At 45.9% G+C, this 18,363-nt stretch overlaps 1 protein-coding gene across 4 annotated transcripts in view; it reads right to left on the reverse strand.

Moving 5' to 3' along the window:
* The window catches only part of BICRAL (BICRA like chromatin remodeling complex associated protein), a 744,270-nt gene that overhangs the window by 458,228 nt on the left and 267,679 nt on the right, over positions 1-18,363 (reverse strand). For all 4 annotated transcript variants that reach the window (XM_086927816.1, XM_086927818.1, XM_086927815.1 and 1 more), the window contains 2 exons: positions 11,415-11,457; positions 10,682-10,730 (listed from right to left, as the gene is read on the reverse strand). In XM_086927816.1, coding sequence (XP_086783942.1) covers positions 10,682-10,730; positions 11,415-11,452 — 87 coding nt within the window. In that variant the 5' untranslated portion in view covers positions 11,453-11,457. The remainder of the gene's footprint in view (positions 1-10,681; positions 10,731-11,414; positions 11,458-18,363) is intronic.

Genomic DNA, 18,363 nt, shown 5'->3' on the forward strand with positions numbered 1-18,363 from the left:
TCTAAACAGGGTACCAGGACTAGAGGGGTACCAATTTTGGGAAAAGGTAGGGACGTGATTATTGGGAGAGAGAAGGAAGATAAATGGGGTAGATGGGTGATCTTGGAAATAAAATTTAGGGGTCAGACAATAACTATTGTCTCAGTCTATGGATCCACAGAAGATGACCTATATGTGTTTCAATTCTTAGATATGGAGTTAGCTCAGTGGCCCGAGCCTATAGTGTGCTGTGGGGACTTTAATGTACATGACCCAGAGAGTTCATTTATACAGCCTGGGGGGTCATATCGGGGAAGGAAGAAGAAGGTGTATAATGCATTAGCTGCTATGGTTTCTCATAATGCCTTGGTTGATCCATGGATAAAGATACACCCATATTTGGATGGGAGTACTTTCTACTCAGCACTGCACAAAGTAATGGTTAGACTGGATTATTTCTTAACTTCTACTACCTTACTTCCTGGCTTACATATAGAAAAACTCCCACGGGTTATTTCGGACCATAGCCCGTTGATTTGCACGTTTAAAATAACCCAAACACAAAGAACACCCTTGCAATGGTCTTTCGAGAGAGCTTTGTAAAAAGGATGCTGCATATAGGGAGCATATGATTCCATGGATACAATACTTCTGGGATATCAACAGAGGGACAGCATCCCCAGGGGTGATCTGGGACACTTTTAGGCTGGAGTAAGGGGAGAAACTATGAGTTTCGTTCTGGCAAGGCAGAAGAGGGAAAGGGATAAGAGAGAACAGATAGAAAAAGAGTTATTAAGAGAGGAAGATAATTTGCGTAGGGCAATTGTACGGAAGCTATCACTAGAAGAACATCTATTTAAAATTATAGCATTGAAAGCCGCTGCTGTTGAAGGATTGGCCAGGAAAGCAGCAGATAATTATTTAACGAAAAAGGAAAGAACATACGAATATAGAGAGAGAATAGGGCAAGTATTAGCAATAAGAACTAGGCAGAGAACAGCTGCAGCGGCAATAAAAGAGATAAGGGATGGACAGGGGAATTTGGGTATAGATCCTAATTTAATAAGGGAAGTCTTTAGAAGGTTTTATTCAGATTTATACACCCCGGAGGATATAGCAAGCTCGGTAAATATTGAAAACTATTTTATGAATATTTTACCACCGATATTGCCTGAAGAAGATCGTGAGATAATGGAGGGTCCTTTTCAGTTGGAAGAACTAAAATCTGCCCTTGGAAGTCTACCAGCAGGGAAAGCAGCAGGACCAGACCAAATCCCAATCGAATTCTACCAAATATTTAGGGATGTGCTACTTGTAGCTATGTTTTACACATTGTTGCAAGCACAACTAGGGGAATCTACTCCGAAATCCTGGGGCGGAGCTGATATTATTGTTATTTTTAAAAAAGGTAAACCACCAGAAGCAACAGGGTCCTATAGACCCATAACACTGATGAATTCAGATGTAAAAATATACTCTAAAATTCTGGCAAAAAGATTGGCAAAAATTATTGAGCAACTGGTAACCCCCACCCAGCACGGGTTTATACCCGGTAAAGGGACAACCCAACATGTTAGGACTGTAGTTACCATCTTTGATTCTGTAGGTGTCTTAAGAGACCCTGCTGCAGCGCTTTTTCTTGACGCTGAGAAAGCGTTTGACAGGGTCTCCTGGGACTATCTGTGGTATGTTATGAAGTGGTGCGGGATAGGGGAAAAGTTTATAAAAGCTATACAGGCTTTATATATCACCCCTACTGCCAGAATCAGAGTTAATGGAGGGTTCTCAGCTGCAGTAAAAATTGCTAGGGGGACCAGGCAGGGGTGTCCTTCCTCGCCCCTTCTTTTCGCGCTATATCTTGAGCCGTTATTGCGGAGTTTTGAAACTAATGTGGACATACCACCAGTAAGAGTAAATATTTGTATAGTGAAGACCCTAGCATACGCAGATGACGTAGCAATCTTAACATCGAACCCTACTCTAGCTATAAAAGAGGTGGAAGCAGAGGCCCTGGTGTTTGGTCAGATATCTGGGTATAGTTTGAACAGAGCCAAAACGCAGATTATAAAAAACACACACGCTAGATGCGATGACAACAGAGTGGTCAGCTCGGCAGTATATTTGGGGGTCACATTATCGGCGGACCTGGGAGCAGTAGTGGAGAGTAATATGAATCCATTAATTTTGAAGGTAAAGAGCGATTTAGAGAGGATGAACAATCTCCATCTTTCCCTGATGGGATGCACTAACGTGATAAAAATGTTGATTCTGCCCAAATTTCTTAATTTTTTTAGAACTATTCCCTTGGTTTTTTAAGTTAAATGGTTTAATTTGTTAGAGAATGTATTCAACAGATTTATTTGGGCACATGGGAAGACCCGGCGTGCATATCGCTATATGTCTCTTCCGAGAGAGAGAGGGGGCTGGGGGGCCCCTGATTTTAGAATGTACCAAATGGCAGCAGCATTACAGTATATGCAGGGACTAATTGGGGGTGGGGGACTCGAGCAAAGAGTTACGACCATGTCCACGGAAGTGTATTCAGCAGTGCTGGGGGTTGAGACAGAAAACTGTTTATTAAATCGAGTAGAGTTTGGGTACTACAAAAGGACTAGATTCAAGACTGTAGAAGCAGCAGTTAAGATATGGAATGCTTTTAAAAAAAAGGCGAACCTAGGAAGATGTAATAGGTATATCAGGCTCTATAAGAACAAATCCTTCCCGGCGGAAGTCTTTGCTGATTTAACAATGGCTGGGTGGGCACAAAAAGGGATAATACAGATCGGGGACTTAATGGATGAAGAGGGGATTGTCTAATTTGAAGATCTTACCCGTAAATATGGTATTGGAACTAGGGATTTTTTTAAATCTCTGCAGATAAGGAGCTTTCTCAGCAATAAGCGGGTGGAGCAGCGGGCTTCGGCCGTAATGAAATACTTGAGAAAATAATATTAGGAGGGGATTGCACGATAAGATCTTTATATGCAAGTCTTGCAAAAGGGAAGGTGGATGACATGAATAAATTTAGTAACAAATGGGTTGAAAAATTGGAGGGGGAACCTGAAAGCTTTACGGAATCACTTGACCTGGTTCGTACCATCTTATGCTCGGGTCCCCTCCAATCTCAGCATTACAAGACTCTGTTTTCGCTGTACCACACTCCGGCCAGAATAGCTAAATGGGGAGGTTAGACTGGTAACACCTGTCCTCGCTGTAATGCAGTAGATGCAGATATTGTTCATATATTTGCTACCTGCCCCCAGCTACACACTATGATCAAAAATGTAGAAGATTTTATGGGTAGCACTTTAAGATTACGAGTACAATTGACACCGCTGTTAATTTTGTTGGGGAGGGATATGGGGGAAGATCACACCTATAAAGAATTTACGTTTATTGCAACCGGAGTATTAAGGCTGACAATAGCAAGAGCATGGTTGGATAAGACCCCCCCAGTAATGCAAACTTGGCTTTCCAATTTATTAGGCATGTATAATCTTTTCCCCTTACGTATAAACGTAAGGGGAAAAGGGGAAGAAAGTTAGGACTAAAAATTTGGGAGCCAATAGCGAAATGGAAAGAGACTATGGCAATATAGGAACCTATTTGTTTTTTAAATGTTATAGGAAATATAGATATTTGTAAACCATAAGCCTAGGTGGATATTGTGTAAATGTATTTTATAATTTCCCTTTTTTTTTATGGCCATGTATAGTAGGAGTAGTCTCATCAAACCAGATATGGTTAATTATAAATTCAAAATTATTTGGCAAATGTATAATATATGTAATACAAGGTGTGTAATGTATGAAAAAAAAAAAAAAGAAGTTACACAAAGGCAGTTCAGATAAAACGTGGGACTAGGCAGGGCTGCCCAGCATCGCCGCTGCTGTTCGCCTTATATTTGGACCCTATGTTAAGGAGACTAGAAAGCAACAATAACATCTCTCCGGTTAGGCTGCAAGAAAATAAGTATAAACTTTTCGCATATGCGGATGATGTGGCTATTGTAACACCGAAACCAGGGAGAGCGATAATTGAAATAGAGCAAGAGGCAATGACCTTTGGAGCGATAGCTGGATATCTGAATAACAAAGGGAAGACTCAGATAGTGCAGAACAGCTTTACAACATACCAGGATGTTAGAGTGGTACCTGAAGCAACATACCTTGGGATAAATGTGACTACCGATTTAGATAGCCTTGTGAGAATAAACATGGAACCGCTATTAGAAAAAGTAAAAGGAAATACAGAAAGGATCAATAATTTACACCTGATTCTAATGGGCCGCATAAACGTGATCAAAATTATCACGTTTCCGAAATTCTTGTATTTTTTAGAGCGATACCACTATTTTTAGGTCTCGCCTTTTCCATTCTGCAGGAATGGAAAATGGAGAGAATTCTAGTGCTCAAAATACTCGTCAAACTAAGGCTTTTTTCTGTGCGGTTTTCTTCGAGTTCATGTGAATCACGTGACCAAACAAGCACACGCATCAGCCTCCCTCCCTCCCTCCTAATTGCATTTTTTCACGGCCGCCACCACATCAAAGGGCTTCTCCCAGCGTGTGCTCTGCGGCTTCTCCTCCCCTAATTATTCATGGCTGGCCGGCTGTGCTTTCAGTTTCCCGGCCGCTCTTGTTTCCCTAATTCTCTCTCACGCTATCACGTGCCCTCTCTTGTACTGTTTTCTCTCTCAGCTCCCTCTTTCTCTATATCTTTATGTGTCAACTGTGTCTCTCTCCAGATTATTTGCCTACCTGTTTGTTTCATTTCAGTTTGTCTGTCTTATTCGTCCCTTTGTTTTCTTTCATCATATGTGCCAGGCTGTCACCCGTCATCGCTCTCTTTTCTGTTTTCTGCATTTGCTTGTTATTCATGGCTGGCCGGCCGTACTTTCAGTTTCCCGGCCGCTCTTGTTTCCCTAATTCTCTCTCACGCTATCACATGCCCTCTCTTGTACTGTTTTCTCTCTCAGCTCCCTCTTTCTCTATATCTTTATGTGTTAACTGTGTCTCTCTCCAGATTATTTGCCTACCCGTTTGTTTCATTTCAGTTTGTCTGTCTTATTCGTCCCTTTGTTTTCTTTCATCATATGTGCCAGGCTGTCACCCCTTATCGCTCTCTTTTCTGTTTGCTGCATTTGCTTGTTATTCATGGCTGGCCGGCCGTACTTTCAGTTTCCCGGCCACTCTTGTTTCCCTAATTCTCTCTCACGCTATCACGTGCCCTCTCTTGTACTGTTTTCTCTCTCAGCTCCCTCTTTCTCTATATCTTTATGTGTCAACTGTGTCTCTCTCCAGATTATTTGCCTACCCGTTTGTTTCATTTCAGTTTGTCGGTCTAATTCCTCCCTTTGTTTTCTTTCATCATATGTGCCAGGCTGTCACCCCTCATCGCTCTCTTTTCTGTTTTCTGCATTTGCTTGACTCTTTCACTTCCGAGCTTATTAAAGCATAACCCAAGACAGAATACAAACCACTTTATCCATTAGCATTATCCTTTTTATGAAATGTATTAATCTACTTGAAGTTGTGCGGGGCTTCTCCGAGAGGTAATGAGGTGTCAGCATCTGCTGGTGACCGAAGAGGCTTCCTCCTCTCAAGACACAGACGATCCTCAATTAACTGAGCGTCAGCAAAAGTGGGCTGGGACCGACTCCATTAAACCCTTCAGATGCTTGAGAAGAATCGATGTAATCATTTCATACAGCTAATACCCTGTGAGGGATGCACGCGCATGCGGCTATGCAGACGACGTGCAAGAGAGGCGCGGAAACAGGAACGCGTAAAGATCCTTACAATGAGACACAGCGTTAATAGGTGCGCGTGATGTGCAAGGATATTATGATATGCAGTGAACCTTCCATAGTTACTATTAAACATGCATCTTTCCCTATGTAGACATGCACAAACAGTGGAAACAAGTACGGTGTTGTTGGCCAATACACTGACTGAATACGACCATAAGCATCAAACAAACAGAAAGACACAACCTCAGCAACCACCAAAGAAAATGATGGTTGCAAGCATATCCAGGTCCTTTGAAGTTCGTGTCAGTGCTCATCACACAGCAGGAGCAGAGGCTGGGATCAGTCCTTGGGACTGCCTGCTGCTGGGCAACGAGAAGGCACTCAAATATCAATAAAGACTATTAGATGGCAATCAGCAGTTGAACTAAGCCAGAACAAAATTTGCAGTTTTTTAGAGGTTTCTCACTTCAGAAGGTTTGCTGGTTTGTGGCCAACTAATTATGTCTTTTGTATAGCTTATTTTTGGGCCATTTATTAAAGTCGTTTTTCCATCACTAAAACTTTCACGTAGTCATTTTGGCTAGCCTCCACACAACCACACACCCAACCACACACACAACCACACACCCAACCACACACACAACCACACCACACACACAATCTCACACACAACCACACACCAAACCACACACAACTACACACACAACTACACACACGCAACCCCACACACACAACCCCACACACAACCCCAAACACCCACACACACCCCCAAACAAACACACACAACCCCACACACAACCCCACCACCATACACGCATACAACCACTCACACATACAACCACTCACACATACAACCACCCACACATACAACCACCCACACATACAACCACTCAAACACATACAACCACTCAAACAACTACACACACAACCGCACACACACAAACACACACATCTGTCGCCCTCACTCTATCTATTCCCCTCACTCTATCTATCTATTGCCCTCACTCTATCTCTCTATCGCCCTCACTCTCTAGCAATCTATCTATCGCCCTCACTCCATCTATCGCCCTCACTCTATCTATCGCCCTCACTCTATCTATCGCCCTCACTGTCTATCTATCTATCGCCCTCACTCTGTCTATCTATCTATCGCTGTCACTTTGTCTATCTATCTATCGCCCTCTATCTATCTATCGCTCCACCACAGCATCACTCAGGGGCACCACAGCATCACTCAGCAACACCACAGCATCACTCAGCACTACCACAGCATCACTGGTTCAAATATGTTCTCTCAATGTTTGAAGCTTTATTGCAAATGTGACAAAAAAATGTTAATATTTCACTTCTGTTCTTGGATTTTAGTCACTGAACATAATCTTCACAACAGATATTTACAAACGTTTAAGCTATTGCCATTAAAAATTACAATCGCTTTTATTTAAGTATTAATTATTTAAAAAAATTAAAAGCCAATGTTAATTGTAATATCAATACATCTAAGTAAAGGCAATACAAAACATGTGATTACAAATACTAAAAGTGTCACATATGCTAAAGTTAAAAGTATTGGCATTGTAAATCACAAAACATAAATATAAAATGTCATTTACAAAACCAATAGCTCCAACTTTCCTACTGCGAGACCTATTGGCAACGCCAGTGCTTGTTTGATTATGTATGGTTTAGTAAGCTGGAAGTAATACTCAATAGGCTTATCTGGGCACAAGGGAAGACCAGAAGAGCTTATCGGTTCATGGTACTCCCGAGGGAAAAGGGGGGCTGGGTGCCCCAGATTTCAGACTTTACTATTGGGCAGCGGCCCTGCAACATTTTCAAGGGCTCCTAGGAGGAGGGGGAACTGAGCAACGGGTTGGGAGACAAGGATTCACAAATGTATATAGAGCACTGATGGGGGGAATGCTGAGAACGGCTTACTAAACACAGTTGATTATGGTTACTTTAAACATACCAGGTTTAAGAATCTACGAGTGGCTTATAAAGTGTGGAAGGTGGTGGCAAAAAAGCTTGGAATAGGCAGATATAATAGATACACCCAACTGTACACAAATCATTCACTTCCAGGAGATATTTTTAGAGATACAATCATGAAGGAATGGGATAACAAGGGGATTAAGAAGATAGGGGACTTATTGGATATTGAAGGGGGGGGAGGGGAGGGGGTTGCACTTCCAGGAAATACAAAGGAAATATGAGATAATGGGTAACAATTTTTTTAAGTATCTGCAGGTAAGAAGCTATCTGGCAAACAAAGCAGGAGGCCAGTTAGGGTTTAACCACTGTAGAATGATGGACTATATTGAACGGAGTAACCAGTGTACAATCCGGCAGTTATATGCGGAGCTATATGTGTTAAAAAATGATAATAGAGAAAAATACGCCAGTAAATGGATGGAGAAGGTGGGAGCTGGCCCTAAGGGATTAGGGACATCTTAGGACAGTTCTATGCTCAGCGACGCTACAAGCGCAGCATTACAAAACACTGTATTCTTTATATCAAGTTAGGTTTGAATTAAATCTTGGTTTCTATACAAGGCTGATCATTAGGTTCCCTTCTTTGCATTTTTCAGCTCCATGCTCCTTAATAAAAAAAACAGACACATATTCCCTTTCTGGGTCGAGCTGATCAACTCTTCGCTGGCCCAAGGTGAGGTGTTTGATTTTTTCAAAGTTGATTAGGTAACACCACTCCTGAAAATCCAAGGGGCAGACCCAGACGACCTTAAAAACTTCCAACCAATGACCAGCATCCTGTTTCTCATGAAAATGATTAAACTGCGTTTCAGCTCAATTCAATTGAAACATTGCCGATCACTAGCTGCTGACATTCATCAATCTCTCTTCAGAGATGGCTGTAGCATGCTCATTATGGATAATATTCTTCGCCTCCTAGACGAAGGAAACCCGTCTAATCATATTCCTTGACTTGTCCATGAAGTTCAACACAGTCAAACACAATATCCTACTTGACAACGCTGAAGAGAAAATGGGTATAAAAGACATTTGCCTTAAATGGTTTTCCTTATACCAAAGAACTGCTCACACCTACATAAATTAAACAAATCACTATCTGTAACAAATCACTATCTGATTTGGCTCTAATTGCTCAAGGTATGTCCTTCATCCGTTATGCCCTGTACTTGGAACAGCTAAATGCAATTTTGAAACGATCCAACTCCTGCTACGATCTACAAGACAATGACACACCACTATACCCGAAAATGTCTTCCAAATAAGGCATCATTCCTTTAGACACAACCCTGAAGGACATTCAAGCTTGGCTGTCCACCAACCACCTCAAACTAAACCCAATGAAAACAGAATTCCTCCTTACCCTTCTCCCCCCAAACCCAGGTGCAAGACTAGCTAGACTCAATAGACATTTTCAGCTTCCAATCCAAAGGCACAAATCACTCGGGATAACCAGCAGGAAGAATCTAAATATTTAAGCACACATGAATGCCAAAACCAGAAGTGCTTAACATCACTTAACTATTTTAAGAAATTTCAAGACCTTCACCCCAAAATCAGATTTTAAATGCGATACAATTCCTTATTATTGTCAGACAAGACTACGGAAATGCGCAGCTCACTGGATGGCCAATATCCGACCTGGTCCAAATGACAGCAACCTTAAACGCTGCAGCAAGATTGATCTAAGGAGCAAGATGTTCTGATCATGTCACGGCTGTGCTCACTACCTCAACTAGCTCTAGATTGAAACCAGATAAACATTCAAAACAACGTGCATCACCCACAAAACCATATACGGTGGCACTCCGAAATATCGAAGTGAAAAACTCCTGCTATTCCAAAGCTGATACTCATTATGTAGCTCTGAATTCTTACTCCTAAAATCTGCTGGGTTAAAAAAATACAAAAACAATTCCAGCCATTTCAGTCTTCTAAGGAAATGCACCAAATATGGAATTCAGTCTCCCATGAGGACGGTATAAACCCTAACTTTGTAGCATCTACTAGATCAAAAGTACTTACTTAACTACCTTTCTGGTCCAATGGATTGTACGCCCTCCGTGGAGGTATAAGGTAACCTTCCAACAAAAGCCAACGGGAAGATACCGGAACTGTTGATCCCTTAAGAGTTCACAGCTGTAAACCACTATTGCCCCTTGAACTCTCAGTGTGGAATTCCCCGTTTTGTTGTCCTTGAATCTCCCTCTGTTTGGAATTCCCTGTTGTGTTTATCCTTGAATCGTCCCTCCTGCAAGTGACTACATGTTATTTGACTTGCTTCAATTACACCTATGTCTACTTTAGCACTATTGTATCTTTCAGATTTCTCATTGTAAAGCACATTTACACTGTTGGGTCTAGTCCGAGCTATGCAAAACTACAAAGAAAGAAAATAAACGTGGACAGAAACTGCCATGATATATGTAACCTATGGAGACACTGAGTAGGTCAGCAACTGCGAACTGTCAGCCAAAAATAAAGCCAGTTTGTAGTAGCATGCCACAAAAACAGCTGTTTGAGGAGAAGGGACCAAAGGGGGGAATTTCGTATTCTTTTTTTCCTGTGGCCACATCTTCCTTGCGAGTGAAGGGTTCTTGAAGCAAGTAAAACAGAACATTTCCCAAGGCAAGGAAGGAGGGTGCAAAACTCCAGGCGGAGAAAAATAAAATCTAATTGTAGCTCATGTCTCACTTCTTAATGGATGGCGAAAATAGGTCCTAAGGCCAGAGTGCAGGGCCTTCATGGAAAAGGGGGTAATGGACTGGGGATCAATGATACCCAAGTGTGTGTAGTAACTACTCCGCTATTTTTTCAATATTAGGATTCACGATAAAATGCTACGTGTCATATCTAGACTATCTTTACATACCCGTAACACATATTAAACATCTGAGGTTTACATCATTTCCTTTAAAATCTGTAAACAAGGCTCCAATATTACATTATAATTACTCACAGATTTATTTCCAGGTCCGTGTAGAAAATAATTCAGTGCCTGTGGATCGCTATAAACAAGGGGAAATAGAATGCATTGTAAACTTATTTATTGCAATCAAGCTGAGCATATATATTATATATATATATATATATATATATATATATATATATATATATATATATATATATATATATATATATATATATATATATATATATATATATATATATATATATATATATATATATATATATATTGTATTCTATCATATTCACCTGCTCAAAACCAAAATAGGTTCTGTGGGCAGCATTGTTTGTAATAGTACATTCTACAGTACTTAGGGTTTCTATATATATCATTTGTTAACTGCTGAAAAGTGTAACGTTTTTTTTATAAAACATTAGATTCTCTCTATTTTGTAATTACTCACATGCTATAAAGTAGCTCTGTGGGAGCATTATATCCGCACTCTTGCCAAACACATTGCAGTCAACGTTTTACTTAACTTAACTTCCACACATCAATGTTTACATCTTATCACTCTTCCTCTGTGCCCCATACTCTATTTATCATTGCCTTTCATTGACTGCTTTTCACCACTACTGCTTGACACCAATAATACAAATTGGCAAGTATGTAAAGTTACCTCCATAGTGAGTTCATTCGAAATATGTACCAGATCTGATGAATGAGATACAGTACCCGATAATTTATCACAGTCAGATAATAAGAAAACGAATAGGCAACTTACCCTATAAGATCGAAGAGACAGTCATCGTCATCATCCATGACAACTAATAAAAAAAAGCAAAGACTAAAGTTTAAAGAAAAAGAAAACCTTTAACCATGATGGGATATAACAAAACTGTACTTTCGGTAACACTTATGACATCCACAATACACGATTTGTTTATTAGCCTGCCGTTTATACTAGTGGTAAAGTGCATGAATACATCTGTCTAACAGATACATAACAATTTAAGATACATTAAACTACTCCTTCATATGATTCAAACATCGAAAATTGCATTATATTAACTTTTGTACCGCACTGATCATTACAGAAAAAAATGAACTGAATAGTAATAACTTTGGGTAGGGGAAGTCCACGGTTATAAAGCTTTTGTTACTTCGTGAATTTATCAGTGACAAGTTTACAGTACAACTGAAAAGTACCTTCTTTTCCACATATTTAAGATGCGTTTCTCTCCTTGGCTCCCCTACATTTGCTTATGATTTTAATGCTAATGAGCCTGGCAATTTATCAAATAGCCCTAGTACACAAAATGCTTTAAAGTTAAAGTATATGGTTATGAAAACCCTACAAACTGGAATGCAAAGTTACAACAGATCAATTTCACCTTTTTTTTTAAAAGAGCAAAAAAAAACGTTTGGAGGTGTGGCTTACAGATGAATGTATTAGTCAAGTCTCATTGGGGCCCCTCCATTTTCCCCAATCACAGCATATTTAAGACACCTCAAGGACTCCATTTCAGTGAGCTGTCAGGTGGAAGATCAGAACCGGAAGCTTGAGCACCCATGAATTAGCAGCAGTGTCTATACAGTGTCCCCCTTAAGAGACTAAAGCAAGCAAAATGATGAAGTAGGAAAAGCCCCGACCGGAAGTAGTGAGCCAGGCCCTCAGGTGAAGGAGGGGCGAAGGTTCGAGAAGTGCAAGTCATGCCTTGAGGACCTGCTGCTATAAGGGTAAAGTCTGAATGTCGGAGCAGAGGTCAGCAGTATTGCGCCTCCCCAGCCTAAGAGGAATGACCCAAGCAGGCACCCACTGCAAGCAAACTGACAAGCTGATGTGCGACTGCCACAATGGTTCTTCGCAGTGGGGGCCCTTTTGAGACAGGGGGTGGAGGGCACGAGTACAATCTTGAAAGTTTTGGTATAATCAGGCCGGAGTAACTTTTCAGTTGGTCGCGCTCCCCTCACTCTAGATGAGATGACTCTTAGTCCCCCCACCATTTGGCTAAGCAGTCCCCCTACCACCTTTGACATTCTGCTGCTGAATGTATGGTGTAGGCTTGGCAAGAGGAGTGACACAGCCACACAGGCTGATCGTGGATGGCTGGAGTCAGTAATTGTTGGATAGGGTGACCAGATCTTGAGAACCAAAAACCGGTACATTTTGCAAAAATAGAAGGACTATAATTTTACATCAACTTTGCTGGCAGAATGACAACTCTTTTCAACATGGGCACCCAGAAGAAGCACTAAGAAAATAAATAAAATGTAATTTCTAAAACCAGCATCATATCTGTTAATTAAATTGCTTATTGCACAAGTTACTACTTGTGTAACGATATATCTGTAAGAAACATTAGTTAGTGATAGATTCCTTACCTTAGAATATCCCCAGGCGTGAAACTGGATCCGGAAATTTTGGCGTAACAGTACCCTTGCGCGTCTGTAGGCGTCGTCTGCGGCTCCGCGTTCGTCGTCGTCGGCGCCGTGATGACGTCGTCGGAGTACTTAGACGCCGCCTCCGCGTGCTGATGTCAGTTCTTAGACACAGCTTTTCCGCGCAAGAAACGCAAAGCTATGCTAAAAACCCAACACTGGTGCCTTGAAACTAGGGCCCTGAAAGGGGATGACCTTAACCCTAGATATCGGTTCGCAGAACGGGGAGGATGGGTGGGTCGGTAAGGAATCTATCACTAACTAATGTCTCTTACAGATATATCGTTACACAAGTAGTAACTTGTGCATCTGAAAGAGACACTTTAGTGATAGATTCCTTACCTTAGAATAGATACCCCAGCAATATTTTTATTTTTTTATTTTATTTATTTATTTATACCAACTGGTGGTGGGTCTGCGAACCAATAATTACACCAGAAAGTCCTGGAGGACGGAACGGCCAAAGAAGCCATCCCTCCGGACTTGGCTGTCCAGGCAATAGTGTCTTGCAAACGTGTGCAGCGAGGCTAACGTAGCTGCCTGGCAAATGTCCTGCAAGGGCACTCCTGGGCCCAAGGCAGTTGTAGTCGCCGTGGCTCGAGTGGAATGAGCCCTCAGCCAAACAGGGGGTTCCTTCTTAGCCAAGGAGTAGCACGCCTGGATACACAATATGATCCACCGCGAGATGGTCCGTTTGTGTACCGCTTTTCCTTTCTTAGCGCCCACGTAACCAACAAAGAGTTGGTCATCCACCCAGAACTGGCGTGTGCTATCTAGATAGAAAGAGAGCGCACATTTTGGGTCCAGACGGTGAAGCCTCTCTTCCTCTCTTGAGGGATGCGGAGGCGGAAAGAAGGTGGGCAAGGTGATGGACTGCCCGATGTGGAAGGCTGTGACTACCTTGGGCAGAAAACGGCCTTGTCCGCAACACAACCTTGTCCGGATGGACCGAAAGGAAAGGAGGTTTACAGGATAGAGCCTGGTGCTCACTCACTCTCCTGGCAGAGGTGATGGCTACCAGGAAGGCAGTTTTCAAAGTAAGAAGGCGGGAACGGACAGTTGTGAAGTGGCTCGTAGGGAGCGCACATCAGAAAGGTAAGAACCAAGTTCAAGTCCCACTGAGGCATCAAAAAGGGAACAGGAGGGTACGTATGTGTGATGCCCTTCAAGAATCGATTAACAATAGGGGACTTAAACAAAGAAGGTTGATCAGGCAGCCTCAAAAAGGCTGAAAGAGCAGAAAGGTAGCCCTTGATAGTGCCCAGAGCAGAGCCCTGCTGGGCAAGAGAAAGAAGAAGAGAAGAACCTCAGAAAGAGGGGCCGAAAGAGGATCCAAAGCCTTTGCTGTGCACCATGCCACTAATCTGTTCCACCTGCAGGCGTATACTGCCTTTGTGGAGGGACACCTGGCTGCCAGAATGATGTTACAGACTTCAGGAGGCAAGTCAAATGGCCTCAATTGTCGCCACTCAATCTCCAAGCATGGAGGTGGAGACTGGACAGGTTCGGGTGGAGGACCGTCCCCTGCTGCTGCGACAGAACGTCCTCCTGAAGAGGCAGACGAACCGGGGGATCGACTGACATACTGAGTAGCTCCGGATACCAGTACCTTCGTGCCCAGTCCGGAGCCACAAGGATGACTTGTGCCCGGTCGCGCCTGATCTTTTTCAGTGCTCTGGGCAGAAGTGGTATAGACGGAAAGGCGTATAACAGACCGCAACTCCACTCGCGACGAATGCGCAGAACTGATGACATTGCGCGTTCTCTTCGGTGGCGAATAGATCTAACCAAGGCTCTCCCCACTGCAGAAAGAGACCTTGCGCCACGTCCGAGTTCAGACGCCATTCGTGATCCATCATGCACCGGCGGCTGAGTTCATCAGCCCTGGCGTTCAGAGAACCTGCCAGGTGTTGAACCACCAGGGTCACGCCCTGATGTTCCAGCCATTGTCAGAGGCGTAGAGCCTCCTGGCAGAGGGTCCACGACCCCACCCCGCCCTGTTTGTTGCAGTACCACATGGCGGTGGTGTTGTCCGTGAACACCTGCACTACACTCCCCCGGACAGAGGGGAGGAATGCCTTCAGTGCTAGACGAATCGCCCGCAGCTCCAAAAGGTTGATATGGAGCCGGGACACCGCCGGAGACCAGAGGCTTCTGATCTCCGCCTCTCCCATGTGGCCTTCCCAGCCCTGGAGGGACGCGTCAGTCATAACTACGTGCTCCAGTTGGGGAAGGGAGAGGGATCTGCCGCTGACCCAATCGCGGTCCGTGAGCCACCACTGCAGCTGTCTCGTAGTGCCCTCCGAGATCAGGACATGGTCGGACAGGTTGCCCTGATGCTGGGCCCACTGAAACTTTAGGTCTCACTGCAGAGCCCGCATCCGCCAACGGGCGTGATGCACCAGAAGGATGCAGGAAGCCATCAGCCCCAGAAGCTGCAGCGTCAACCTGACCGAAACTCGGGATAAAGGCTGAAAGATTGGCATCAGAGCCTGTATATCCCGAACCCGCTGTTCGGGTGGGTAAACCCGAAACTGCGCCGAGTCGAGAACTGCTCCGATGAAAAGGAGCTTCTGAGAGGGGCACAGGTGCGACTTCGGCACATTGATGGAGAACCCCAGCTGGTGCAAGAGGTCTGCCGTCGTCTGGAGGTGGCTGACGACTGTCTTGAGCGAGCCCGCCTTCAACAACCAGTCGTCTAGGTAGGGGAAGACTGAAACCCCTAACCTGCGCAGATGAGCTGTGACCACCGCCATCACTTTCGTGAGCACCCGTGGGGCGCTGGTAAGGCCGAAGGGGAGCATGGTAAACTGAAAGTGCTCGTGGCCTACCGTGAACCGCAGGTAGCGCCGGTGGGCCGGCAGGACGGGGATGTGGAAATAGGCGTCCTGCAAGTCCAATGCTACCATCCAGTCTCCTGGGTTCAGGGCAGCTAAGACCAGAGCCATAGTCAGCATTTTGAAGTTCTCCTTCCGGAGGAAGCCGTTGACATTCCGTAGGTCTAAGATAGGGCGTAGGCACCCTTTGCCCTTCTTGGGTACCAGAAAGTAGTGGGAGTAGCAACCACGTCCTACTTCTGGCCCAGGAACGCGCTCGATGGCCCCCTTGGCCAAGAGGGCCGTAACTTCCTCCTGCAGAAGCCGTAAATAATCCCCGATACGCGGTGGTGTTGCGGTGGCATGGCTTGAGGAGTCGTCTTGAAGGGGAGGGAGTAGCCCCTTCGGACGATCTGCAGCACCCACCTGTCTGAAGTGACAGTGCGCCAGTGAGAGTGGTGATGGCGAACCCTGCCCCCCACTGGCGTCACATGGGCCGAAAAGCACGGACTAGGAGGGTTTAGAGGTGGATGCTGCGGGGCAGGGTGTGGACTGGCCTCGCTGTTGTCCCGACCGCCTCCACGGCGATTTCCACGGCCGCCACCTCGCTGGATGTTAGTCTGCGGCGTGTGGGGGCGTCCCTTCCTTGGCCACGAAAGGAGCAAAAGGCACCCGTTTGCTGGCGCGGGGCCGAGAGGCCCAAGGACTTGGCCGTAGCCCGTAGCCCTGGAGTCCTTATAGCGCTCAAGAGCATGGTCTACCTTGTTGCCAAAAAGGCGACGGCCATCAAACGGCATGTCCATCAGTGTGTTTTGGACATCGGACGAAAAGTTGGCGGACCTCAACCAGGCGCGGCGTCTAATCGCCACCGTCGTTGCCATCGCTCTACCTAGTGAGTCGGTGGTATCCAGCCTACACCGGATAGAATATTTGGCTGCATCCCGGCCCTCCACAAGGGTTTGGCCGAGTTTGGCCCGTACCTCCAACGGACACTCTGGCAGCAGTTCCGCAACCGTATCCCACAGAGAGTGGGTGTAGCGGCCCAAGAGGCATGCGGTGTTGGAAGACCGCAGTCCCAGACTAAGGGAGGAGAAGACCTTTTTACTGTACTGCTCGTACCTCTTGGATTCCCTGTCCGGCGGAGCCGACGGGAAAGCGGTCTGGGAAGTGGATGCCTGGATGACCAGGCTCTCGGGGGTGGGATGGGTGGACAGGAAAACTGGGTCGCCCGGGGCTGGGCGGTGGCGACTGGCCAAATTCCTATCTACGGGCGAACCCGTAGCGGGCCTGGACCAAGTGCCCAAAAGAACGTCGGTCAAGGCCTCATTAAACGGCAGCAGAGGTTCTGTGGGGCATGACTGCGGTTTAAGGACCTCAGTGAGGAGGTTAGTCCTCACGGCAGCGACGAGGAGCTCAAGGCCCAAGGCCTTGGCAGCCCTCATCAACACCACACTGTAGGTTGCCCCCTTCTCCGAAGCCACGGTAGGAGGCGAGACAAAACCAGTGTCTGGAGAGGTGTCCAGACCTCTGGCATCCCCAAGATCACCTGTCCAGTCCTCTTGAGACTGACACTCCCGGGTCAGAGGGTCCTCAGACCCCTCTAAATACTCCTCATCACCCATCTCCTGATAATCAGGGTTGTCAATTGATGGGGCCGGTTCATTGAAGTAAAACTCCCCAAGCGCAGTCGAGAGCGGCGCCCAGCAGCGCCGTCCCGACGCCGGAACCGGAGCGAGGGAGGCATCGGGGACGGCGCCGCCCGAGGATGGCGCCGGAGGTGACACCTGACCGACCGACGCCGGGGGGGTCGTAAGGTCCACCGGCGACGACCCGGATCCCGAAGCGGGTCCAGTGGAGTCCCGCGGCACCGGGCCCGAAGGCGCCGGCGGCGTCGGGACCGTGGGGCCCTGCAGCGCGGGCCCGAAGGCGCCGCGGAACCCGTCAGGGAAGAGAGGTTCCTCATGGCCATGAGGAAGCGCTCTATCTCCCCCGGCGTCGCGTCTTGCCCAGGGACCGGAGGGTGTGGAGCAGGCCGCGACGCCCGTGACTCCAGCGGAGCCGCGTGGGCTGTGTCACCCGAACCCCAGGCCGCGTCGGGCGAGCGTCGGGGGGAGTCAGAAGAGCGATGACGCCTGTTCGACTTCTTGTGTTTCTTACCTGACGACGACTTCGACCCGGAGGAGTGGTGCCGATTCCCGGAGCTGTGCGGGCGCCGACCCCGCGACTTGTCCCTCGACCTCCTGTGGGACTGGGACCGGGACCTCTCACGGCGCGGGGCCGACTGCCGGAGTTCGAGTAGCCTGCGGGACCGCTCCCACCTGGCCTTCGAAGACAGGGCCCGGCAGTCGTCGCAGGTCTTGTCGTCGTGGTCAACGCAGAGACAGAGTAGACACCGACGGTGAGGATCCGTGACCGACATCGTGCGGTCGCAATCCTCGCAGTGTTTAAACCCAGGCATCACTATGGCATCGATCG

The sequence above is a fragment of the Lissotriton vulgaris genome, chromosome 6, assembly GCF_964263255.1.
Source record: "Lissotriton vulgaris chromosome 6, aLisVul1.2, whole genome shotgun sequence".
Classification (NCBI taxonomy): domain Eukaryota; kingdom Metazoa; phylum Chordata; class Amphibia; order Caudata; family Salamandridae; genus Lissotriton; species Lissotriton vulgaris.